General features: G+C 41.9%; 1 protein-coding gene across 9 annotated transcripts; it reads left to right on the forward strand.

The window, feature by feature from the left end:
- Nucleotides 1–839: 839 nt before the first annotated feature.
- LOC109870316 (nuclear distribution protein nudE-like 1-A) lies at nucleotides 840–21,124 on the forward strand. 9 transcript variants are annotated; one of them, XM_020460784.2, is made up of 11 exons: nucleotides 1,426–1,767; nucleotides 6,306–6,406; nucleotides 9,032–9,185; nucleotides 10,387–10,535; nucleotides 13,426–13,562; nucleotides 13,777–13,953; nucleotides 17,745–17,833; nucleotides 17,984–18,138; nucleotides 18,542–18,576; nucleotides 19,022–19,066; nucleotides 19,778–20,028. In XM_020460784.2, exons 2-11 carry the CDS (start codon nucleotides 6,312–6,314, stop codon nucleotides 19,786–19,788), a joined length of 1,047 nt encoding a protein of 348 aa, XP_020316373.1. In that variant the 5' UTR covers nucleotides 1,426–1,767; nucleotides 6,306–6,311; the 3' UTR covers nucleotides 19,789–20,028. The 9 variants fall into 9 exon arrangements, with proteins under 9 accessions (XP_020316369.1, XP_020316370.1, XP_020316373.1 ...); XM_031804983.1 differs by having other exon boundaries at nucleotides 19,781–20,028; XM_020460785.2 differs by lacking the exon at nucleotides 19,022–19,066 and having other exon boundaries at nucleotides 1,429–1,767; nucleotides 19,778–21,124.
- The last annotated feature ends 5,155 nt before the right edge of the window (nucleotides 21,125–26,279 follow it).

Below are 26,279 nucleotides of genomic sequence, written 5' to 3' on the forward strand. Positions count from 1 at the left end.
AACCCATGCACCACTACTATGGCTCACAACAGTGGTGCTATGAGTTTGTATGGAGAGCACCCATTTCATGCACTGAAAAGTTCATTTTTCCAACACTGCAGCGCAATCTGCCAGCACAAACCTTTCTAAGGGCCCTCTAGCCCTGTGGGGATTACTCCAGCTTTGCAAACAGCAATTTTTGACATTAGTTGTTTGGACTTGTTACTAAGCAACATGTGTGTGGACTGGGGATTTGGAAAGAGGGGGAACATTTTATTTAAGCTTTATTTAACTAGGCAAGTCCCGGACGACGCTGGGCCAATTGTGGGCCAATTGTGCGCTGCCCTATGGAGACTCCCAATCACGGCCGGATGTGATCCAGCCTGGATTCGAACCAGGGACTGTAGTGACACCTCTTGCACAAGCCGAAGGCACTTGCTTATAATACAGTATTTAACAATAAAGCATATAATACAGTCTATAATAAACAGCCTATAATAAACAGACGTGTCCAGTGAATAAGTTAGCACAAAAAAAATCCCCCAGAATGTTATACATGAATGGGAGATATGACTAGATCACCCCCAAAAATCAACCAATTAATTCACCACTCAACAACAATATATAATTCTGGTTCGAGATAGGTTATTGTTACGTTCTCAGTCAAACACTGTAGTAGCTTAAACATAATCAATCATATAGAACACTGAGCTATATATTAACTGGTCGGCTATAGAACCGTGTAATTCGAAAAACTATTAATTGAAGACGTGCATTGCAGCTTTTGACCACCAGATGATGCTAAAAATCTATTTTGATGCACTTGCTCTGCTCTAGTGCGTGTCTTGTCCTTGTATGATGAAAGCTGCGGGTGTGTACCAGCCTACACGTAGCATCAACAGTTTCTTCCCAACAGAGTAGTGATGGAAAGTTCTATGGAGGTAAGATATTGACTTCCTTATACAATCATGTAAAGTATGAGTTGCACCTGTAGACTGAGTTTTGTAGTTATTTTGAGAATAAATGCAACACTTGGAAGCGTGATGTGTGAATAAATACAACACTTGCAAACATGTAAATTGATATGTGAATAAATTCAATAAGATTTGCAAGCACGCAACTACATTTCAGAATGAATACAACTCATTGAGTAAACTTGCGACTGGTGAATCTTCTTCTGTGAATCAAAACTACATTTGTCGATGTCGAATCTGTGCACTCAAGAGTTTTGGCACACATTTTGCGACTAACCTGTGCCAAAAGTTTAGCAGTTAAAAACAAAAATCTGCAAGCAAGCACCGAAGGTAAGACATGAGCTCTGGTGGACAGGACATTTTCTTCTGACCAATCAGGTGAGGTGTTGACATTTTTGAACGTGCTTTCACGTTTTACTCGTGTTCGTTGAGGAGATGCGGTGTATGTTTTGGTTATACAAAGCTGTTTTTAATCATAATATTCAATAATCAATTATCAGGTGTAAACGTTTATTTTTCTTCTCTATGCTCATGATCTATTTCCCTGCGCGCATATGACAGAGGAGCGTGTATTAATCCTGCTGTAGGACTGACTCATTGCTGCCAGCACTTAACAGTTACAGTAGGTCAAACAACCCCCTAATATGAACGAGTCACTCAGAAAAACGAATCAGGACTCTCGAGTCAGAAAAAAAGAGTCGTTCAAAAAGAACCAATCGTTAGCGAACTGCACATCACTACAGAGAACCACCGAGAGGACAGCTATGGACTGAAAACCCTCGAAAGGGGTAATACACCGACTGGAAATGTTCAAGTACGTCGCAATATGTATGTATGTATGTATGTATGACATTGTGTTGGGATTTTACACAATGTAATCGTTGTCTTTATTATCGCAAAATGCAAGAAAATACAATTCCTTCGAATTGATGCGGGTAGCTACCAGTAAGTAGCTAGCTAGTTAACGTTAGCCAAGCGTCGCCCCGTGTGGCTATAGCGACTCGAGACCGGGCATGTTTGACAGCTGACAGTTTGGTTTTGACAGTTCATTTTCGCGTACTATCTTGTGACTAATGACAGCAAACTAATGGCAATGCTCTACTTTATTTGTTATAGATGGATAGATTTGTTAAGTATTATTTTTCCACATGCCAGATGGCCTTGAAATGGGCTTGTCATGTCAGTATTTTTCCTGGCAGCAGATGTTCTTCACGTTAAGGATTCCTGTTAGAGATGATGATGATGCAAGAATGAGATCATGATGTAGCTAGCTAACGCGTTACCTTCAGTACGATCCAGTATATTATTCTTTACTATTCTTCTGCACCACATTTTGTGATATCATTTTTGCCAGAGAGGAGAATTTCTCCTTTTCCCACTAAATAATTCAGTGGTAATAGAAAACGTGTCAGGCACTGCATGAATCTTTCTGTTATGTGGGCTTAATATTATAATGCGTAGTGGCCTTCAAGTACAAGCTACATGACCTCTTTCTCTCCTCTCCAACTCCCTTCTCTCAGTCCTAGGGTTGCAAAGGTTCAGAGACTTTATGGTAAATTCTGGAAATTTTCCATGGGAAGTTAAGCCCTGGAATTTGGGGAATTGTGCATACATTCATCAAAAAAGTTAGCTTATAACAGTAAACCTTTTTTGTGGGATACACATAAGGAAATTCTAGGTCTTGTGGCATATTTTGGTTAAACTATCCCCAATTCCAATGGAATTGCTACCCTCTGCATGCACAGTGCATTCTTCCATCACATGTGCAGTGCACTCATCCATCATATGTACAGCTGATTCTCAAGATCTTGCACACTAAGGAGATGCTATTGAGCTCACGCTACTACACTGTCTGAGCCAAGGACTACATGCTTTATGGTAAGTTTTGATGGTAATACTGGGAGGGGTGAATATATTTTATGACATAATGTTTTGTTAATTAGTAAATAGTAGCCTACAGCAAGTGTGTTTAAATCATTTCTAACTTAACCATATCTGCTAGTTAGTTTTTGCTACCATGTGGGTTTTAGCTTGCTTGAGCCTGCTAACTGAGGAGTGTTAATTCACCTGTTTCCATACATGTTTCATTTTAAAACATTTATCTTACAAAGGAGTTGTTTAATCTAACTGCTTAACTATTTATCTGTACATGGATTTGTGTTAGTTTTTTTTTTACTCATTTGTTTTCTCATCTTTACAGGAAAATGCCACGGGCACTATCTAATGTGTGGAGACATTTAACTGCAGCTCATGTAGAAGGAAAAGCTGTGTACATTTGCAAATACTGTGCCAAATCATATGTGAAGAATGCAACAAAGAGTCCCTCTCCTTCTATTCGAGGTGAAAATTATGAATCAGACACCTTATTCGATAGCAACAGCACATGGTCCTCCTGAAATCAGAAGTGTTTTTGACTCAATGGAGGAACGTAGTCAGAGTACTGATGAATGTCTTGCTCAAGCTATGTATGCAACTGGTTCACCTCTGATGCTCACAGGGAATGTGTATTGGAAGAGATTTCTTAATGTTCTTCACCCAGCATACACCCCTCCAACCAGACATGCTTTATCTACTCATTTGCTGGATGCAGAGTTCAAGTGAAGGTCAAGCAAATTATAGAGAAAGCAGACTGTATTGCAATCATCTCTGATGGTGATCGAATGTTTGTGGGCAAGGAATAATTAACTACATCCATCCCTCAACGAGTATTCTACAAGAGCACAGACACAAGGGACAACAGAAGCACCGGTTTCTACATTGCAGATGAGCTAAAGGCAGTCATCAATGACCTTGAACCGCAGAAGGTATTTGCACTGGCGACAGACAATGCTGCGAACTTGAAGGCTGCTTGGTCTGAAGTGGAGGAGTCCTACCCTCACATCACACCCATTGGCTGTGCTGCTCATGCATTGAATCTGCTCCTCAAGGACATTGTGGCACTGAAAATAAGAGAGCCAAGGAATTGGTTAGGTATGTGAAGGGTCAAGCGTCATGTCTGGAGGAATCCTGGCACCATCATGCTGTGGGGATGTTTTTCTGTGGCAGGGACTGGGAGATTAGTCAGGATTGAGGGAAAGATGAATGGAGCAAAGTACAGAGATCCTTGATGAAAACCTGCTGCAGAGCACTCAGGACTTCAGACTGGGACGAAGGTTCACCTTCCAACAGGACAATCACCCTAAGTACACAGCCAAGACAACGCAGGAGTAGCTTTGGGACAAGTCTCTGAATGTCCTTGAGTGGCACAGCCAGAGCCCAGACTTGAACCCAATCGAACATATCTGGAGAGACATGAAAGTAGCTGGGCAGTGACGTTCCCCATCCAACCTGACAGAGCTTGAGAGGATCTGCAGAGAAGAATGGGAGAATCTCCCTAAATACAGATGTGCTTCAAGAAAGTACTTCAAGAAAGTACTGTCTTCACTTGTAGCCTGTGAGAAAGACCTGATCACATGATGGAGAGCCATGTGAGTGAGAGGCGCTTCGGAGCACGCAGCACTTAGGAAGAATGGAACAACCGGCCGCAAAAGGCATAGATTTTTTTTAGGGTGCATTACGGCCACACACAGGGGACGCCGCCTGGAAATTCCAGTCATTATTAAGTGCTTGTCAAATTGTGAATGAGAGACTGATGAAGTGTTTACATACAGCCTGCGCAAAAAACTAAGCAGAGCTCATGCCTTTCAAATCATGATTACTCGCATCATACAGCCTTACAATGTATTAAATTCTAAACATATAGTCCAATGTTTGTGGAACAACTGAAGTTACATAACTCTAAATGAAGCATATAGGAGTACCTATTTCTTTGTTAACCGCTCAACACAGAATAGCCGCATGTGCGCACTCCCTCAAATCATTTAGAGAAAATATCCTTTCTTTTTTATTCAGCTTTGTTCAATTGTATTCTACATTATAAAATAATGCCACAGAATTCTAACCAAATCTTGTCTGCTAAATGAACTAGTGTAGCCCACAGCCATATGACATAGCCAGATCAGGACCTTAAATAAGGACAACTCAGAGTATGCTATTCTGTTCTTCTGAAATAGACTACATTTTCTTCATTAATGTTTCTTTAGACCTGTCTAAAATAAACAATGGATTTATTGTGAAGGTGTAGGCTATATTACATGGATTTATTAGACTTGTAGATGTTACAAAGGTCTGCATCAGTAGGTTGTGTGTGTGTGGACGCCAGGAGATGCTAAATGTGTTTGTAAGTTACCGTGAGACCGACGGTTATTTACTTGATAATCACCGGCTGACGAAATTTCATGACCGCCACAGCCCTACTCCTGGCCACACTTTTCTTTTTTTTTTACCTCCAGGGAAATTAGAATGTCTCGTTTTATACTTCAACCAATTTCAAATTTTTTACATTTGAATCTAGAGTTATCTGGAACTTAATACTGCAACAGCAGTTGACACAGCAGATCTCTATGTATAGGCTAACACATCGCTTTTTAATTTCTGTTTCCTCTTTCCAGGAAACTCAAATATGCGTTGTTACATCCCTTTTTTCTGTGCTAGGGGAAATGAATACAGTTATTTTAATAATCGTCTCTGTTTGAGGCTATGGACTCAGACATGCCCTTTGATTAGTTCCCAGAAAAATCATTGATCTACAGATTTCTGCGTCCGATGGGACCTGATGCTACAGCCCAGGAGTTGATGTCGGTCTTATTAGGCGATAGGCTAACACTTGCAGTCCTGGGAGTCCAACACTAGCTGGCCTGGAAAGTTCAAGAGCTAGGCAACCTGCGGAAGAGCCAACTACTGTGGCTTTGGCATACAGTGCATAATAAATGATTACTAGATAAGAGTTGAAATTGCTGAGTTGAAAATCATTCCAGTGTGTTTTGTGACTATACAGAAGAGAGGGCTCGAGAGAGGACGAGCGGGGGCACACATCCATTACGCATAAACACACCCTATGGCACTCGGCTGCAACTTTACAAAAATAGCTTGAGAGAATGTTGAGAAGGTATTGATTGGAGTGGACAGAGCAGGGTACTTCAGGTCATTATGTTCATTATTTATCTAATGAAGCATGTCCTGTGTCACTGATTGATGCCCTGTGTACTCTACTGTGGTCCTATTCCTTTTTGGAAACATGTCTAATGTACCATATTTGCTCTGGTGGTTGTTCGTCTATATGAAAATGATGTATTTCCACTCAACTTTTTCAACCCAACAGTGCTACTGATAAATGTCATTGTTTGTTTGTACAGTGCTTCTGTTTGGGGTTTTAGGCTGGGTTTCTGTACAGCACTTTGAGATCTGATGTAAGAAGGGCTATATAAATACATTTGATTTGTGTAATATAAATTGTTTCTGTTGATTTTCCAGATCTAAATGTATATCATGAACACAGATATGATTCCAAAATTCATCTCGAAAGATGAGGAGATTGACTTCTGGAAGACTCTTTCCCTCAAGTACCAGAAAAGGTAAGATATGCACAAATCATGCCTTTTTATGGTACATTAATGCTATATCTAAGATCATCAGGCTTCTTTTACTTGAACTCACCAGAAACTCAAAGTATGACAGTATGTTGGAATCCTGTGGTTTCACTGTGTGCATGGTAACCGAGCAGCACTATATATATATCTATATCTCTGTACTTTAAAATCCTGAGTACTTCTGAAAGGAAATTCCCAAGCCAGACTTGTTACATTGACCTCATAGCTGAGCTCTCCTCACTCTTTCGTTTTTAAGAGCATTAATGAATGACCGATACAGTTTAACCTGTGAAAGTCCTTTATGTAAGACCATGTTAGGAATGTCCTTCAATACTCCTTTATACTTCCAAAGGGACAGATCTGGTTTCACATTATAAAGTTTCTTAAGGCCTCCCGAGTAGCGCAGCGATTTAATGCACTGCATCGCAGTGCTTGAGGCGGCACTACAAACCCGGGTTCTATCCCAGGCTGTGTCACAACCGGCCGTGAACGGGAGTCCCATAGGGCGGAGCACAATTGGCCCCAATGTCGTCCTGGTTAGGGGAGGGTTTGGCCGGGGGGACTTTACTTGGCTCATTGCGCTCTAGCAACTCCTTGTGGCGGGCTGAGCACCTGCCAGCTGATTTCGGTCATCAGTTGAACAGTGTTTTCTCCGACACTTTGGTGCAGCTGGCTTCCGGGTTAAGCAGGCAGGTGTTAAGAAGCGCGGTTTGACGGGTCATGTTTCGGAGGACGTATTACTTGACCTTCAAATCTCCCTAGCCTGTTGGGGAGTTGCAGCGATGAGACAAGATCGCTATTGGATATGACGAAATTGGGGAGAAAAAGGGGGTAAAATACAAAAAAATATACCTGAAGTCTACACTGAATGGGATTATTTAATAGTTTTCTTTTCCCATCTGTGCAAGACTGGCAGTGGGCGACAGACGTTCATTGAGAGAAATAGAGTCACATCGTCATCGCACAGCACAGGCACACTGCTATTTTGATACAAAAGACTACTGATAAGATCGCAGTGGACAACAGATACACCCAGCGCTAGGGGAGACTACACTCTGTTATATGAGGCTCTATGGACATTTACACCCAATGGGAATCAAAGCCACTCCCCTTTTGTATCGCTCAATAAATGTGTGTTTAAGATTGTCATGAATTTGGTAGTGAAGCAGCTCCTTAATATCAACAATAGATGCTCTTGCTTGAGGATTCTCCTAAACACTGTTACAAAAATTGTTTGCCAATAAAAGGATGCTCGGGTTCCCTGACAGCTCAGGGATATCCGAAAGGGACATTCACCTCTTGGGCAAAACAAGCAGTTCAAAGACCGTCGAGGGTGCTGATGCTGCGTTTGGAACTAACCACAGATGGAGGAAGTGGTGACCTGCTGGGGTTTTAAAGTTAAAGAGCCCACTTGGCTTTCCCCTTCAAACCACCACTGCCCCCAGGGTAGCAACACAGGACAGACAGCCTATAGCAGGAAGGTAGGTGCTGTTTCCAGGCCCCCCTTCCACCATGTCCCACGTGTCACATGCCTGTAGCGTGCAATGCCGATGGCCCCTGGACACATTTTTAGAGCAGCTGTGTGTCCATGGCTTTAGCGGGCGGCAGACACTTACTTACATAACCCCATTCAGCCCAACCCCCACCCTGAAACACTACCCTGTCCTGGCCACATGCCCACAGTAAACAACCCAACCTTTTGGTTATTTATATAATATCTACTTTTGCTCTGGGTAGCAGACAGACAGTCTGTTGCTGTTTTGGAGAGGCCAGGGTGGACCAGTGATGCAATGTGGTGTTAGGAAAGTCAGAGAGTTCTTTGATTGGCTGGATCACGATCAAGCGTAACCGTGCAAATCCTGTGTGGGCTTTGTGAAGCGGTCAGGATCGGCACTTTGAATTTCCACTGTTTAAATGGCCTGAAGACAGTGTATGTTTAAGTACCTACTGTATGTCATGTAGGATTTTCATGTTATTAGATAAATAAAGATTGGTCATATATGGGTTGCTAGTTCCTGTTACTGTCTACAAAACAGGATACTGTGACTTTAAGAAGTCTTGTAGATCGTAGATACCATTCATCATAGAAGGCTGTAACATGATTTTGTGATTTCTATTTTTAAAGATATGCTCCGGAACTTTGGTGAATACTGAGTATGTTTTAAACCTCCCACTATGAGCAGAATTACTGTCTTACTGCAATTAGCATAGCCACAAAATCCCTATTTTGAAAGCGACTGTTTCTCTGGAAGCTGTGCTACGCCATTTTCCCCCATGTGGTCCAGCAATTTGAGTTCAACCAATGAGCTTCAGCCCCTCACCATATGAGTGACAGCTAGCAAAAGTCACATCATGCACCCACAGCAGAGCAAGAGAGCGAGAGGGCAATGATGTGGTGCACATGTGTGATGTTGTACTCAATTTTCGGGGACCTCTTTTGACTCGTGAGCTCTACTTTCAGAACTACTGGTTAAAAAGTATACAAAAGTACAAGAGTTTCTTTAAGTCTTGTATACTTAACCTGGGTACTTTCATTTCATAGTAAAAACCAAATAAATACTAATGGACTGTTGTACTAACCATGTCCTCCGGTGGTATCTGCCCTGTCAGTTGCCAGGAGGCCCAGGAGGAGCTGCTGGAGTTTCAGGAGGGCAGCAGAGAGCTGGAGGCAGAGCTGGAGACCCAGCTGGGCCAGGCCGAGCACCGCACGAGAGTCCTGCACTCTGAAAACAGCACGCTCAAGAAAGAGGTGGACTCACTCAAGGTACACAAGAGGGACACAATACACTAGATCGGCTCAAGTAAAAAAAAAACGTATTGTTATTGGAATGTGAGTTTACTGCATGAATTGACAAGAAAATATTTTAGAGGCGCCTTTAGCGTTCATGCTCCTCTTTTGACAACCTAAGAAACGCTCCATACCCTTGACATAATAAACTATTGATGACTATTTGAAGCTGCCTTATATCATCATGGCTTGTCCTTTATTGCGGTCTCCAGGGAGGAGGCACGTTTCGTTAGCATGTGTCTGTCAGTATTCCAACCTAATAGAAGTTCTTAATGACGTATCAGGCATGTTCAACAGTAAAGGAGACAGAAATCGTATCAGTCAGGCAGACAAGGAACTCTCTTTCCCAATCTTGCTCTGATCAATACTATGGGGAATCGGCACCTGTGTTTTACTGCCCCTCGACATCCTGTTATATCCAGCTGTGGTTCATTTGCATCAAACTCATCATTTTCATACACAATGCATCAGCAGCACATTCATTCTCATGCCGTAATTAGCGCTGGGATGAGTGTGGCTCCCTTGTCCATGTTCACATTATGACTCAAGCCATGCGAGTCACCCCACCGGTGATGGTGAGATTGTCTTCTGTTCTACTTTTTTTCAACTGTCTGGTGGTTATTCCAGGCAATAAACAATTATTGCTTTCATGCATTTGTTTATGGAAAATACCACAGCAATGACTGGTTTTCTCATTCTGATGCCAGAAACTGTGTCTGAGACTGTCTGTCACCTTGAGTTACGCCTTGTTATGAGCTACTTGACGTAGGCTAGAATGTATGTGCTGATGAATATGTAGTTAATGTAAAATGGCATTTCAGGACAAAGCAGGATTTGTCTGGCCCAGGTTAGTGGTTAATTGATTCAGATGTGACATATCCAGAAGATATAGGTCAGAAAGACTGGCAGACCCAGACACATTTTTGAGCTGAGCTCCAGGAGAAGATAGACGGTCACATCATCATCCCATACCCTGAGAACGCTGGAGTAAACGGATCATAACGGAGTGCTCTGTAAAATAGATGACAGAATGTAGGTTACCACGGTTGTTCCCTCCACTTGTTTGGGTATGCGTGTGACTGCGAGGTCTTAGGAAAATAAAGCTTTAACGTCCTATTTAAAATGGTGTCCCCCCCCCCCCCCCCCCTTCTCTCTCCATCTCTTGACCCCCCCCCAGGAAAAACTGGAGCAGCAGTATGCCCAGAGCTACAAACAGATCAACATGCTGGAGGATGACCTGGGACAGACCCGGGGCATAAAGGAGCAGCTCCACAAATACGTGCGGGAGCTAGAGCAGTCCAACGACGACCTAGAAAGAGCCAAGAGGTCAGCAAAGAGACCAGACCACTAAACAGTATCTAACAGACAGATACTGGATACAGCATTAGAAGAGGAGCTGTAGAAGTCGTCATAACCTGATATTTACTGTATACTTTAGGATGTTTGTTTTGGACGAAAAAGGCAATAGTAGAGACAATATCTATCAGTAGTACTAATTTAACAGTTGATGCAAAAGTATTCATCCTCTTTCAGAACACAAACTCATACATTAACCCCATGCAGAGAGGTGCTGGAGGCTGAGATGCTTGTTGCATGTTTTCTAATTAATTCCCCACTGTGCTCTTCATTGGGAGTAATCAGATGACTGATGGAAAATCCCCATTCCAATTAAAACATGCCTCTGGCCCAAATGGGTCTGATTGCTGTAAATTCCCCGACCAGTTTATTAGGTACACCACCCCATTCACCCCATGCTCCTACAGACAGTGAGTCACTTGGCCGTGGCTTGCTATATAAAGCAGGCAGACGGGCATCAAGGCATTCGGTTACTGTTTGATTGAATGGGCAAACGAGTGACCTAAGCAACTGAGCGTGCTATGATCGTCAGTGCCAGGCGCGCCGGATCCAGTATCTCAGAAACGGCCACCCTCCTGGGCATTTCACACACTACATTTCGTAATACCACGGGGAAAATTCAGTGGCCTCGTGTCCTGTTCGACAATTGTTCCCGTTTTCTAAACGTTATGTTCATGTGCTACACAAAAAAACCTGTCACTGATATTCACACTTCTACTCAATACAACACATATAGCATTTAACTTCACACTGTATAATTCAATACTGCATAGAATGGCATGGACCCATGCCAAATCTTTTTAGTTTCCTGAGGGGGAATAGGCTTTGTCATGCCCTCTTCACAACCGTCTTGGTGTGTTTGGACCATTCTAGTTTGTTGGTGATGTGGACACCAAGGAACTTGACGCTCTCAACCTGCTCCACTACAGCCCCATTGATGAGAATGGGGGTGTGCTCGGTCCTCCTTTTCCTGTAGTCCACAATCATCTCCTTAGTCTTGGTTACATTGAGGGATAGGATGTTATTCTGGCACCACCCGGCCAAGTCTCTGACCTCCCTAAAGGCTGTCTCGTCGTTGTCGGTGATCAGGCCTACCATTTTTGTGTCGTCTGCAAACTTAATGATGGTGTTGGAGTCGTGCCTGGCCATGCAGTCGTAGGTGAACAGGTAGTACAGGAGAGGACTGAGCACACACCTCTGAGGGGCTCCAGTGTTGAGGATCAGCGTGGAAGATGTGTTGCTACCTACCCTCACCACCTAATGATCTGCATGTCATTGTGGCAATAAGTGGAAAACGCTGCATGAAATCTTCTTTACTCTTCAGTTGGAACACACACACACTTCCTTACACACTCTCTCTCTTATAAACACACACACACCACTCTTTGATATAGTTTAGGCTTACATTAGGCCTATATGAATCCTTTGAAACACGTCTCATGAGTAGCAGACCCTTTTCCTTTCTTCCAGTGCCAATCAAATTTGCCTAGACCTACTGTCAAGTTACCAGGTTGTTCGCTAGCTAGGTAAAATGACTGATTTAATGTTGTTCTTTCTCAAACCAGTAATTATCACCCCAGGATTGGTTTTAAAATGATATCGCGCAGGAAGAAAAAAAGGTAGCTCCGGTTGTATGGCTCATATTTCTTAAATAACTTGAACTAGGGAAGAGCTGTTTTCTTTGATGTAAAGCTGCCAGCATGCCTGTTGAAAAGCTGTTTTTCCTCTCTGGCACTGCTGCATGACAGTGAACTTGCAAGGCTGACACAGACTGGTTATATCTGGGATGAAATGTACAAATGTAACAACAGTAGACTGATCAGTATCTGAATCCCTGCTCTCCTTCACAGATAAATGATATTTTTAAAAACTGATGGAGGAATAGACGAGCAGGAAGAATAGGCTGGAGAGAAGCTAGTGAGGGCTGGATGGGGCTGGCTGATACGCGCTTGAAAGTGACATTATTTGAACTGGCGAATGCTAGTTGCTGTTGCTTAAAGTTTTACTGAATTTCTAAGCAAAGTGTCAGTATCATATGAAATGGTTTTATAAAATGTTGGTATCATAAGTATCGTGACTTTTTGGTACTGTGATGTTGTACAGCGTTATGTGGTATTGTGCGTAGATTGATGAGGAAATAAAATGTTAAAAAAATAATAATTTAGAATAAGGCTATAACGTAACAATGTGGAAAAAGTCTAGGGGTCTGAATACATTCCGAATGCACTGTATATGCTCCCAACTCAGTGCCATACATCATGAACGCTTGAACCAGGGTATGTAGACAATCAGTGCAACCAATGAACATAGCATAGGTCATTCTAATTAGAGTTAATAAGGGATTAAAAAGTTTAACTGTTTAAAAAAACAATAGTTTACAGCATGTTGAATATATGGGACTATTTACATCATATTTCAAAATGAATCATTATTGTATGATACATGATATTAACATAAGTCATTGTTTCATTTAATTTTTGTTTCATTGAAATGAAATCATGTAATCTTTTGGTTCAAACAATGCTTATTAAGCATCATTGACATGGAATGGAATATGATATGTGCAAGCTGGTAAGCTGTGGAAAGAATATGTCCTTTCAGCAAACATGTTAATTGAAATGCTAATTTAGCACTGACCTCTGTTAACCAAGAACAAAAATCATGCATAATTTAGTCAGAGGGTCGATTTATGTTTGCACAGTTTGTCCACAAGAGATTAATTTAGCACTAAATAACAGTACTGCATCACGGTGAAACACGGGTATCAGTGTATGTTTCAGCATGTGCCTTTGTGTGCAGAAGCAAAGAGTCCACTGAACAGTGGTTTCCTTTGAATTAAATTATTTATTTATTTCTGCAGGGCTACAATTGTGTCCCTGGAGGACTTTGAGCAGCGTCTGAACCAGGCTATCGAGAGGAACGCCTTCCTGGAGAGCGAGCTGGATGAGAAGGAATTCGTCCTGGTCTCAGTGCAGAGATTGAAAGATGAGGCCAGAGGTGCTTATTGATCTGTTTTGACTCATTAGAAAATTAGCTGTTCCCTTTTCTCTTTCATCTTCTCAGTGAAATGAATAGAACCCATGTACTCACAGCATTAGCATTGCTTACAGCCACAAATTATTGTTGGGAGAGACTATCACACCATTAACCTCAATCTGATTGTCTGGTCTGACTTAGACTATTTAAGGCTGTCTGTCTGCTTGTCTGTCAGACCTGCGTCAGGAGCTTGCTGTCCGAGAGCGAAATACGGACGTAACCAGGATGTCGGCGCCCACCTCGCCCACCCAGGAGGACAATGACAAGATGGATTACTCTGTCCAGGCCTTACTGTCTCTCCCCGCAACGCCGCTCGCGAAGAGTCTGGACAATGCCTTCGCCAACCCCACAGGTACCCTTTTGCTCTGACCTCAACACTCTCCTTTTTTATGTGAAGTATACTGTATGTCAATTACTGTTCTATTGGCAAACGTACAATCACTGGATAACAAAATGGACGAGCTCCGTTCGAGACTATCCTATAAATGGGACCTGAAGAACTATAATATCCACGTTTCTCGGAGTCGTGGCTGAACAAGGACATGGATAAGACACTATACAGTGGGGCAAAAAAGTATTTAGTCAGCCACCAATTGTGCAAGTTCTCCCACTTAAAAAGATGAGAGGCCTGTAAAAAAAATCCCGAAAATACATTGTAGGATTTTTTATTAATGAATTTGCAAATTATGGTGGAAAATAAGTATTTGGTCACCTACAAACAAGCAAGATTTCTGGCTCTCAGACCTGTAACTTCTTCTTTAAGAGGCTCCTCTGTCCTCCACTCGTTACCTGTATTAATGGCACCTGTTTGAACTTGTTATCAGTATAAAAGACACCTGTCCACAACCTCAAACAGTCACACTCCAAACTCCACTATGGCCAAGACCAAAGAGCTGTCAAAGTACACCAGAAACAAAATTGTAGACCTGCACCAGGCTGGGAAGACTGAATCTGCAATAGGTAAGCAGCTTGGTTTGAAGAAATCAACTGTGGGAGCAATTATTAGGAAATGGAAGGCATACAAGACCACTGATAATCTCCCTTGATCTGGGGATCCATGCAAGATCTCACCCCGTGGGGTCAAAATGATCACAAGAACGGTGAGCCAAAATCCCAGAACCACACGGGGGGACCTAGTGAATGACCTGCAGAGAGCTGGGACCAAAGTAACAAAGCCTACCATCAGTAACACACTATGCCGCCAGGGACTCAAATCCTGCAGTGCCAGACGTGTCCCCGTGCTTAAGCCAGTACATGTCCAGGCCGTCTGAAGTTTGCTAGAGAGCATTTGGATGATCCAGAAGAAGATTGGGAGAATGTCATATGGTCTGGTGAAACCAAAATATAACTTTTTGGTAAAAACTCAACTCGTCGTGTTTGGAGGACAAAGAATGCCGAGTTGCATCCAAAGAACACCATACCTACTGTGAAGCATGGGGGTGGAAACATCATGCTTTGGGGCTGTTTTTCTGCAAAGGGACCAGGACGACTGATCAGCGTAAAGGAAAGAATGAATGGGGCCATGTGTCGTGAGATTTTGAGTGAAAACCTCCTTCCATCAGCAAGGGCATTGAAGATGAAACATGGCTGGTCTTTCAGCATGACAATGATCCCGAACACACCGCACGGGCAACGAAGGAGTGGCTTCGTAAGAAGCATTTCAAGGTCCTGGAGTGGCCTAGCCAGTCTCCAGATCTCCACCCCATAGAAAATCTTTGGAGGGTGTTGAAAGTCTGTGTTGCCCAGCAACAGCCCCAAAACATCACTGCTCTAGAGGAGATCTGCATGGAGGAATGGGCCAAAATACCAGCAACAGTGTGTGAAAACCTTGTGAAGACTTACAGAAAACGTTTGACCTCTGTCATTGCCAACAAAGGGTATATAACAAAGTATTGAGAAACTTTTGTTATTGAAAAAATACTTATTCTCCACCATAATTTGCAAATGAATTCATTCACGTTTTTCACGTTTTTCCCTCCAGTAAGTCCTTCTTCTGTTCTTTTGCCCATCTACTTTTTATTGGCCAGTCTGAGATATGGCTTTTTCTTTGCAACTCTGCCTAGAAGGCCAGCATCCCGGAGTCGCCTCTTCACTGTTGACGTTGAGACTGGTGTTTTGCGGGTACTATTTAATGAAGCTGCCAGTTGAGGACTTGTGAGAGGTGTCTGTTTCTCAAGCCAGACACTCTAATGTACTTGTCCTCTTGCTCAGTTGTGCACCGGGCCTCCCCCTCCTCTTTCTATTCTGGCTAGAGCCAGTTTGCGCTGTTCTGTGAAGGGAGTAGTACACAGCGTTGTACGAGATCTTCAGTTTCTTGGCAATTTCTCGCATGGAATAGCCTTCATTTCTCAGAACAAGAATAGACTGACGAGTTTCAGAAGAAAGTTCTTTGTTGCTGGCAATTTTGAGCATGTAAACAAACCCACAAATGCTGATGTTCCAGATACTCAACTAGTCTAAAGAAGGACAGTTTTGTTGCTTCTTTAATCAGAATAACATTTTTCAGCTGTGCTAACATAATTGCAAAAGGGTTTTCTAATGCTCAATTGGCCTTTTTAAAATGATAAACTTGGATTAGCTAACACAAGAGTGGAATACAGGAGTGATGGTTGCTGATAACAGGCCTAACAAATCAAAATATATTTTTGATTTTTGATTCTTCAAAGTAGCCACCCTTTGCCTTGACAGCTTTGCACACTCTTGGCATTCTCTCAACCAGCTTCACCTGGAAGTTTTGAAGGAGTTCCCACATATGCTAAGCACTTATTTGGTGCTTTTCCTTCGCTCTGCGGTCCAACTCATCCCAAACCATCTCCATTGGGTTGAGGTCAGTTGGTTGTGGAGTCCAGGTCATCTGATGCAGCACTCCATCACTCTCCTTCTTGGTCAAATAGCCCTTACACATCCTGGAGGTGTGTTGGGTCATTGTCCTGTTGAAAACAAATTATAGTCCCACTAAGCGCAAACCAGATGGGATGGCGTATCGTTGCAGAATGCTGTGGTAGCCATGTTGGTTAAGTGTGCCTTAAATTCTAAATAAATCATTGAGTGTAACCAGAAAGCACCATCATACCACCTCCATGCTTCACGGTAGGAAGCACACATGCAGAGATCTTCCTTTCACCTACTCTGCGTCTCACAAAGACACGGCAGTTGGAACCAAAAATCTTACATTTGGACTCATCAGACCAAAGGATAGATTTCCACCGGTCTGTGTTGCTTGTGTTTCTTGGCCCAGGCAACTCTCTTCTTCTTATTGGTGTCCTTTTAGTAGTTGCTTCTTTGCAGCAATTCAATCATGAAGGCTTGATTCACCTCTGAACAGTTGATGTTGAGATGTGTCTGTTACTTGAACTCTGAAGCATTTATTTGAACTTATCCTCTGCAGCAGAGGTAACTTTGGGTCTTCCTTTCTTGTGGCAGTTCTCATGAGAGCCCTTGATGGTTTTTGCGACTGCACTTGAAGAAATGTCCCGCATTGACTGACCTTCATGTCCTAAAGTAATGATGGACTGTCATTTCTCTTTGCTTTTTTGAGCTGTTCTTGTCATAATATGGACTTGGTATTTTACCAAATAGGACTATATTCTGTATACTATCTGTACCTTGTCACAACACAAATGTTTGGCTCAAACGCATTTAGAAGGAAAGAAATTTCACAGGTGACTATTTTTCCAGGTGACTATCTCATGAAGCTGGTTGAGCGAATGCCAAGTGTGCAAAGCTGTCATCAAGGCAAAGGGTAGCTACTTTGAAGAATCTCAAATATAAAATATATTTTGATTTGTTTCACACTTTTTTTTTGTTGGTTAGTACATGATTCCATATGTGTTATTTCATAGTTTTGATGTCTTTGCTATTATTCTACAATGTAGAAAAAAATTAAGAAAAACCCTTGAATGAGTAGGTGTGTCCAAACTTTTGACTGGTACTATACGACTTGGTACTGGTACCCATGTAGCCAAGTTATCGTTAGTCATTGTGTATTTATTATTACGTGTTCTACTTTTCTAATATTTAGCTATTTTCATTCTCTCTGCATTGTTAGGAAAGGTCCGTAAGTAAGCATTTCACTGTTAGTCTACACTTGTTGTTTACAAAGCATGTGACTAATAAAATGTGATTTTGATTTGTATATTGTAGAGTTGTCCAATGGCCTTGGTAACTCACTGACTCCCTCTGCTAGAATATCAGCCCTCAACATCGTCAGTGACTTGCTACGGAAAGTGGGGGTGAGACATACATTTTTCTATTTGCACACATTCGCTATTCACTGTATACTCTGTATACTGGTACACTAAGACGGTATCTTATACCATATATCGACCTCTTGCTAATAGTGGAAGGTCTCTATCCTTTTGCGTTCTCTACGTCCATCTCAGGCTCTGGAGTCTAAGCTGACAGCCTGCAGGAACTTTGCCAAGGACCAGAAAGCCAGGAAGTCTTATGCCATCACGGAAAACGGGAACGTGATCAACGGCAACACAGCCAAGTTCTCCCATATACTCCACACGACGTCGTCATACTACGACAAAACGTAAGTCGAAGCCAGATTCAACTACACCCTCTCTGACTCTCTCTCTCACACACACACACACACACACACACACACATTACTCATTTGTGAGGTACAGGAGATTGAAGATATGGTTTTCCGAGAAAGCCACTTTGTAAAGGACAACAACATTTCTTAGATGTCAAATCTTTGTTTTGGTTATAAGCCTAATGCATTAATCATTTTCTCGATGTATTGTTTGCTGTGTTAAGACCCCTCTGCCTTTACAGTTAGATTTTTTAATGGTGATGTTGATCCATTTGACAGTAGAAATGTGTATTTGAAATGTTTGTTTAGTGTTGGGAGAACATGGGAGTGTGTTGACGTTGGAGGAGTTATGGAGGTTGACAAGGTCTCTCAGACCCTTTGTGTTTTTCCCCAGCAGGAGAGAGAGGGTCATATTCCCTGCATTAATTCTGGGTAATGATCTTCCTCCTCTCATGATGTGTGGGTCACCTGCATGCTGTTTGATTAACAAGCCTCCCTACTTTTCTCTTATAGCGCTGGGGTAGATTCACTCACTGTGGGGCTAGATATCTGCTCTGGGTGGCGGAACATTTCTCTGCTTCTTAACACTGCTGTACAGTAGATATATCTCCTTCCCATTGAATATATCTGTAGGTCTGCTGGTGTGTTGGTAGCTTTCATGGTCTTTGGATCAATAATCATTTTGGGGATATTGATTCTCAGTTTTGTGGTGTGTAGGAGAAAGCATGTACTGTAGTGCAATGGAAAGTTGGTTGTGGTACACTTTTTGAATTTTGTGCTCAATTATTGTCAATGAACTACAAACTACTGGATGTGAACAATACATTTTTGCAGCTGATTCTAAAGTAAAAAGTAACATTTTCCTGTTCTTATGTAGCCGGTGCTGTCCTTCTGTTTTTCCTTATTGAGGTTGTCTTTCAAGGTATGAATACTATGTCCCCTGTAGAAGTGGTGTGACTGTGTGTAGAGGTTATAGTGCCATGGCGTTGTTTCTACTGTGTGAGGAACTATAGATATGAGCATGTTGAGCAGGACATGCTCACAAGGACACGGTTTGGGTTTCACCGCAGGGAAGGTATAAATATAGCTCTTTTACTAAAGAGCACACTCACCACTGTGCCATACTATTCATATTACTAGCTAGCTAAATAGATAAGAAGGAATCTGATTCCAGACATGGGTGTTTTGAAATGGAATACATTAATACACAACACAACTTTTTTTAGAATGAACTTTTTTTTTAAGGAGTGGGGCAGTCCCACTTCTTTTGTATTTTTTTTTTAGCTCTATTGTAGAGAGATTACAGTGGAAAGATGGGGGAGCCAAAGGGCAGTGGGCCGGATTCGAACCCATGCCGACTCTGGAATTAACTTTTTTTTATATGGTCAAAACTAGGTTGAACAAACTCCACTAGGTATTAAAAGAGAGGGGAGGGAGCATGTGTATGGTTTTACATTTGACTGGCAATACCTAGGTATTAGGCTAGGCAGATTTGATGTTTGCTATGCTAATATACCTGTTTTACCACCCCATAATATGAATCCAGCAAGGTTCATTTTGTAAGTAGCAATAAGTGCGATGTTGCCTAACCGTCAGTAGACCAGACTAACCCATGTTGTGTTTGTGTTTACAGCAGGGCGGTGAATGGCCTGGACCCTGGCACACTGACAGCCATCACAGCACCCCCCTCTACCTCCCCCCCTGACCTTCTGCCTCTCATTGTGTGACGGTGACAGACAGTACCACTGCCAAGCCCCCCCCCCCCAACACCTACCTTCTGCCAATGGACAAGACTATGTCTTAAAACAGAAAGCATCGTGTTGACTTTCAAATGAGGACATAAAAATGGCCGGCACGATTAAACACTTTTCACATACTGTAATACTGGCCCCTCTTTGCAGTCACTACATATTAACAGGCTATCTTTGTGTCATTCTGACCCTTTAGTGATTGTGGGACTATTCTAGAGGAAACGGTGAGGGATTCAAATATACATTGAGTGTACAAAACATTAAGAACACTTCCTAATATTCAGTTTTACCCCCTCCCTTTTGCCCTCAGAACAGCCACAATTTGTCAGGGCATGGACTCTACAAGGTGTCGAAAGCGTTACACAGGGATTCTGGCCCATGTTTACTCCAATGCTTCCCAGAGTTGTCAGGTTGGCTGGATGTCCTTTGGGTGGTGGACCATTCTTGATACACACGGGAAACTGTTGAGCGTGAAAAACCCAGCAGGGTTGCAGTTCTTGACACAAAGCGGTGTGCCTGGCACCTACTACCATACTCCATTCAAAGGCACTTAAATCTTGTCTTCCCATTCACCCTCTGAATGGCACACATACACAACCAATGTGTCACTTTTCTCGAGGCTTAAAAAAACCCGTATTTAACCCTTCATCTACACTGATTTGAAGTGGATTTAACAAGTTACATCAATAAGGGATCATAGCTTTCACCTGAATTCTTTCACCTGAATTCACCTGGTCAGTCTGTCGTGGAAGGAGCGGGTGTTCATAATGTTTTGTACACTCAGTCTATTTTATTTAACTGTTACGATTTGTTAGTGCGTGGCAACTGATACTGTAGCAGGTGAGAGACTATAGATTAGCCAGAGTCAGAAGAAATAAGATGCACATGTCTGTATTACTGTATCTAGAAGCTTTGCCTCAGGCTGTGGAAGAGACCCTATCTCCTGCAACTTTCCATCTGTTATTTTCCATTTATGAATGGAAAACTATGGTTAATGACTTGGCAGCTGGCACAGCGGTGTAGATGTGTTTAATAGCCTGGAATGATCGTTCACCACATGGACCTGCTCCTAACAGGCTGACATATTGCCCATCAATAATTGATGGTGGTTTAAATATCCTATGTCAACCTCATCTGCCTTTCTGACCTTGAGTTTAATTCCAGTAACCATTTGAAGAATCTAATATTTTACAGTTTTGTTTGTGTTAAAATTGAATAGAAACCTTAAACATGTGTTGGCTTAAAACATGTTCAGAAGGGATGATGAAGGAAATCCTTCTTGTCTTGTTGTGGTGAGTATTCTGGGCTTCCTGCCCTGTTAACCATATGGTGCACAGTATTGGTCATATTGATCACATATTTAAAGTTGTCCACTTGAGTGGTGTTGTCATGGTGTTTTAGACCACTTTTGCCAGTTTTCAGTTTTGGGATTTTAACTGAAAGTTTTTCTTAATTTTCAGTGTTATCTTATTGAAGAAGAAAAAAAAAATTATACAGTGTATTCGGAAAGTATTTAGTTAGACCCCTTGACATTTTCCACATTTTGTTACGTTACAGCCTTAATCTAAAAGGGATTCAATTGTTTTTTCCCCTCATCAATACCCCATAATGACTAAGGAAAAACAGGTTTTTAGAGTTTACATTTTTTTTTTACATAAAATAAAAAATGAAATATCACATTTGCACAAGTATTCAGACCCTTTATTCAGTACTTTGTTGAAGCACCTTTGTCAGCGATTACAGCCTTGAGTCTTCTTTGGTATTAAGCTACAACCTTGGCACACCTGTATTTGGGGAGTTTCTCCCATTCGCTGCAGATCCTCTCAAGCTCTGTCAGGTTGGATGGGAAACGTTGCTGCCCAGCTACTTTCAGGTTTCTCCAGAGATGTTAGATCAGGTTCAAGTCCGGGCTCTGGCTAGGCCACTCAAGGACATTCAGAGACTTGTTCCAAAGTCACTCCTGCGTTGTCTTGGCTAGGTGCTTAGGGTTGTTGTCCTGTTGTGCTCTGGAGCAGGTTTTCATCAAGGGTCTCTCTGTACTCCTCAATCCTGAGTAGTCTCCCAGTCCCTGCCGCTGAAAAACAACCTAACAGCATGATGCTGCCACCAACATGCTTCACCGTAGGGATGGTGCGAGGTTTCCTCCAAACATGACACTTGGCATTCAGGCCAAAGAGTTCAATCTTGGTTTCATCAGACCAGAGAATCTTGTTTCTCATGGTCTGAGAGTCCTTTAGGTGCCTTTTGGCAAACCAAGTGGGCTGTCATGTGCCTTTTACTGAGGAGTGTCTTCCGTCTGGCCACTCTACCATAAAGGCCTGATTGGTGGAGTGCTGCAGAGATGGGAGAACCTTCCAGAAAGACAACCATCTCCACAGAGGAACTCTGGAGCTCTGTCACAGTGGCCATCGGGGTCACCTCCCTGATCAAGGCCCTTCTCCCTCAATTGCTCTGTTTGGCCGGGCAGCCAGCTCTAGGAAGTCTCGGTGGTTCCAAACTTCTTCTATTTAAGAGTGATGGCCACTGTGTTCATGGGGACCTTCAATGCTGCAGACATTTTTTGTTATCTTTCCCCAGATCTGTGCCTCGACACAATCCTGTCTCGGAGCTCTACGGAATATTCCTTTGACCTCATGGCTTGGTTTTTGTTCTGACATGCACTGTGGGATCTTTATATAGACAGGTCTGTGCCTTTCCAAATCATGTCCAATCAATTGAATTTTACCACAGGTGAACTCCAAGTTGTAGAAACATCTCAAGGATGATCAACGGAAACAGGATGCACCTGAGCTCAATTGAGTCTCATAGCAGAGAGTCTGAATACTTATGTAAATAAGGTTTCTGTTTTTTAAATTTTTATACATTTGCACAAAAATCTAAAAACCTGTTTTCGCTTTGTCATGGGATATTGTGTGTAGCTTTGAGGATAAAAAAAAAAGTAATGCATTTTAGAATAGACTAACGTAACAATGTGGAAAAAGTCACGGGGTCTGAATACTTTCCAAATGCACTGTATATCACACAATTGTGTGTTGGCAACCTATATTTGAAGTAAGTAGCACTTCATCCTGTGCAAATATTTTCACATTTATTTTATCCGTTTTATTCAATTGCAATATTGCCTGTTTTAATGTACATAGTTTTGTTCATTTATTTCAGATTTATTTTATGGGATGATTTTAGATTCAAATAAACATTTTGATTATACATCAGTCTATTAGTCATGTCATGATGTATGATCAGTTGTCTTCAAATGTTGAGAAAATAAAATATATAAAGCCAACTATAAATCAACTTCAGGGAGTCCACAATCTAAATAACACAAATTCAATCCTAGCGTCTTATGACGAGCTAAATACAGATTGTATATTGGAGTTTTCCTTTGATCTAGGCCAGGTTTCAATCCGATCCACACTATAGACAGACGAAAATGTGCCTTTTAATTATATTTAATACAGCTGTTGGCTGTCTAGTGCAGTTGCGCTACAGGGCAGCTTGGATATAATCTGGCCCTAGTTTTGAGGGCAGCTCTGCCTGAACAACCTGGACTCGGGGGTAGATGTAACATAGTAAACGAAAATCAAATTAGTATGATATCAAGTTGTATTTGTCACAACAGGTGTATACTAACATTGAAATGCTTACTTACAGCCCCTTCCCAACAATGCAGAGAGAAAGAAAATAGAGAAATAATATAAAACATTTAATAATAGATACACAATGAGAAACAATAACTTGGCTATACAAGGGGAACCCGTACTGAGTCAGTCTGTTGGTTCCAGACTTGGTGCATCGGTACCGCTTGCTGTGCGTTAGCAGAGAGAACCGTCTATGACTTGGGTGTCTCATCATTCTTAAATGGAAGAAGTTTGGAACCACCAAGACTCTCCCTAGAGCTGGCTGCCTGACTAAACTGACCAATCGAAGGAGAAGGGCTTTGGTCAGGGAGGTGAGAAGAATGGGAGAAACTCCCCAAGTATAGGTGTGCCAAGCTTGTAGTGTCATACCCAAGAAGACAGGAGGCTGTAATCGCTGCCAAAGGGTGCTTCAACCAAGTACTGGGTAAAAAAAATATTTCCGAATGCACTGTAAATTCGGAAATAATTTAGACCCCTTGACTTGTTCAACATTTGGTTACGTTACAGCCTTATTCTAAAATTAATTTAACTATATAATAATTCTCATCAATCTACACACAATACCCCATAATGACAAAGCAAAAACAGGTTTTTAGAAATTTGAGCATATAAAAAATCTAAACATTTACTGAAATATCACATTTAAGTCTTCAGACATTTTACTCAGTACTTGGTTGAAGCACCTGTAACTGTGATGCATCCGGTTGGCGTTTCCACTCAACAAATATGGTAATGGTAGGAAGCCCAGTGGCCGGCATTGGAAGGAAATGGGGCGAGATGGATTTTGGCCTACATTCTGCCAACTTTCTCATCGATTAAACATTTGATCTCCATACAGTTTTCTGTTTCCAAAACTACAATCAGTAACAAACAGAGTGGACTAAGTTTAGTAGACTTTACCCTTTGCCAAAGTTTTATTTGCCATTGTTTAGAACGAGTGCAAGGGCGAATTGAGTAATTGTACACACACATTTCAGAGTGCAAATACATGCTAGAACGCGCTCTGCCCACTGCTTATTTTACCCGCTATGATGAATTAGTTCCCGTTGGAACGGGAACTATCTTGCTATGACTACGTCAAAATGGGGAAGTCCTCAAAGGCGCTGCCCTATGGCTTGAACCAGGGTCCTCTGCCTCACACATGACCCCCCGATTGACAACGTACAAGTACAAACCAATTCGATAGCACCTTTGGCAACATTTCAAGCTAACTGTGGAGTGAGCAAGGTCGAAGGACCCCACTTGGACCTTCTCCATTGCGGTTTGAAGAAGTGAGGAGAGACTGTGCAAGGAAACGAGGGAAGATGCATTGAGAAAGAGTAAGATTAAATAATGAGTGTAAACTCTGCCCACTGACTGTTCAGTCACATTTGTTCTGCCCTCAAAACAGTTATAACGAAAGCATTTCGCTACACCCGCAATAACATCTGCAAAACACGTGTATGTGCCAAATATAATTTGATTCGACTAGGAACAAGACTGAATGAGAAACTCCACGGAACCTTAAATCCACATTGCCACCTGGTGGATGACCTTTGTACTTGTAAATGAAATAAAACTACACGAAAACTATTCAAAATAGTTTTCTTTCTAAATTAGGATGTAGATTCATGTTATTTTATATGTAGAAGGGATCACACAAAATAATTCCCCCCAACATTATCATGTGTTCATTCAAACAGAAAGGAAACCAGCAATCACATACATTGGCAGTGACAATGATCTAAACCAATCTATTTTAAAAGTAGTCCATCTGCCCATCTAATCCAGTTTAACCACTGTCAAAATAACAGGGGACCTCAAATTGTTATTTAAGAGTCTAGACGAAATGTTCAGGATTCTACATGTTTCGAAACATCATGATAATGTTGTCTAGACTCTTAAATAACCATTTGAGGTCCCCTGTTATTTTGACATAGCTGGCAAGAAAATAACAAACCAATGGTGTGAACAACACAGAAATTCCCTTTCAATTATTGGCATTTAATCACATTCATATACGTTTCTAAATGAGTTGCATATACTGAAACAGTCCCTCTCAGTGGGTAGAACTAACAGGAGAAGATAATTCATTCTGGGTGCACATTATGTTTTGCCTGTGTTTACAGTTGGTTTCTTCACAGCTGTAACTTATTATCATACGGAGGAAAAGGGTCCAAAACAATATGCTTTGCTCATTTAACAAGTCTAGTAGTGATGTTTCAGCAGCCAGCAGCAAACGTTTTAAATACCTTATTGCCTTTCTTTGACAATGATTTAGAGGGCCATGAAACACTTTCCACATTGAAAACCTTCACAATAACGATGCTCTTGACATTACTTTTTGCTCACTGTACATTTGTTTGTTGGAAGATTCCCTCACCACAACAGGCCTGTATGGCACAACCCCCAGTTCCCCACCAAAGGGAGGTTGTCATTTTGTCTTCCTAGCCCAGTGTCTGTTATGACCATTGGGTCAATGGTCATCATGCCTTCTTCTCTGCAAGCGGCTCCATCCAGAGCTTTATTTTAATGTTTATTTTATTGAATTTTTAATTACGCAAGTCAGTTAAGAACAAATTCATATTTACAATGATGGCCTACACCGGCCAAACCCGGACGACACTGGGCCAATTGTGTGCCGCCCTATGGGATTCCCAATCACGGCTGGTTGTGATACAGAGGTGGGACCAAGTCACTATTATTTGAGTCACAAGCAAGTCTCAAGTCACAAGATCTGAATCTCAAGTCGAGTCCCAAGTAGAAC

This window comes from Oncorhynchus kisutch, linkage group LG25 (genome assembly GCF_002021735.2).
Source record: "Oncorhynchus kisutch isolate 150728-3 linkage group LG25, Okis_V2, whole genome shotgun sequence".
In the NCBI taxonomy this organism is placed as follows: Eukaryota; Metazoa; Chordata; class Actinopteri; order Salmoniformes; family Salmonidae; genus Oncorhynchus; species Oncorhynchus kisutch.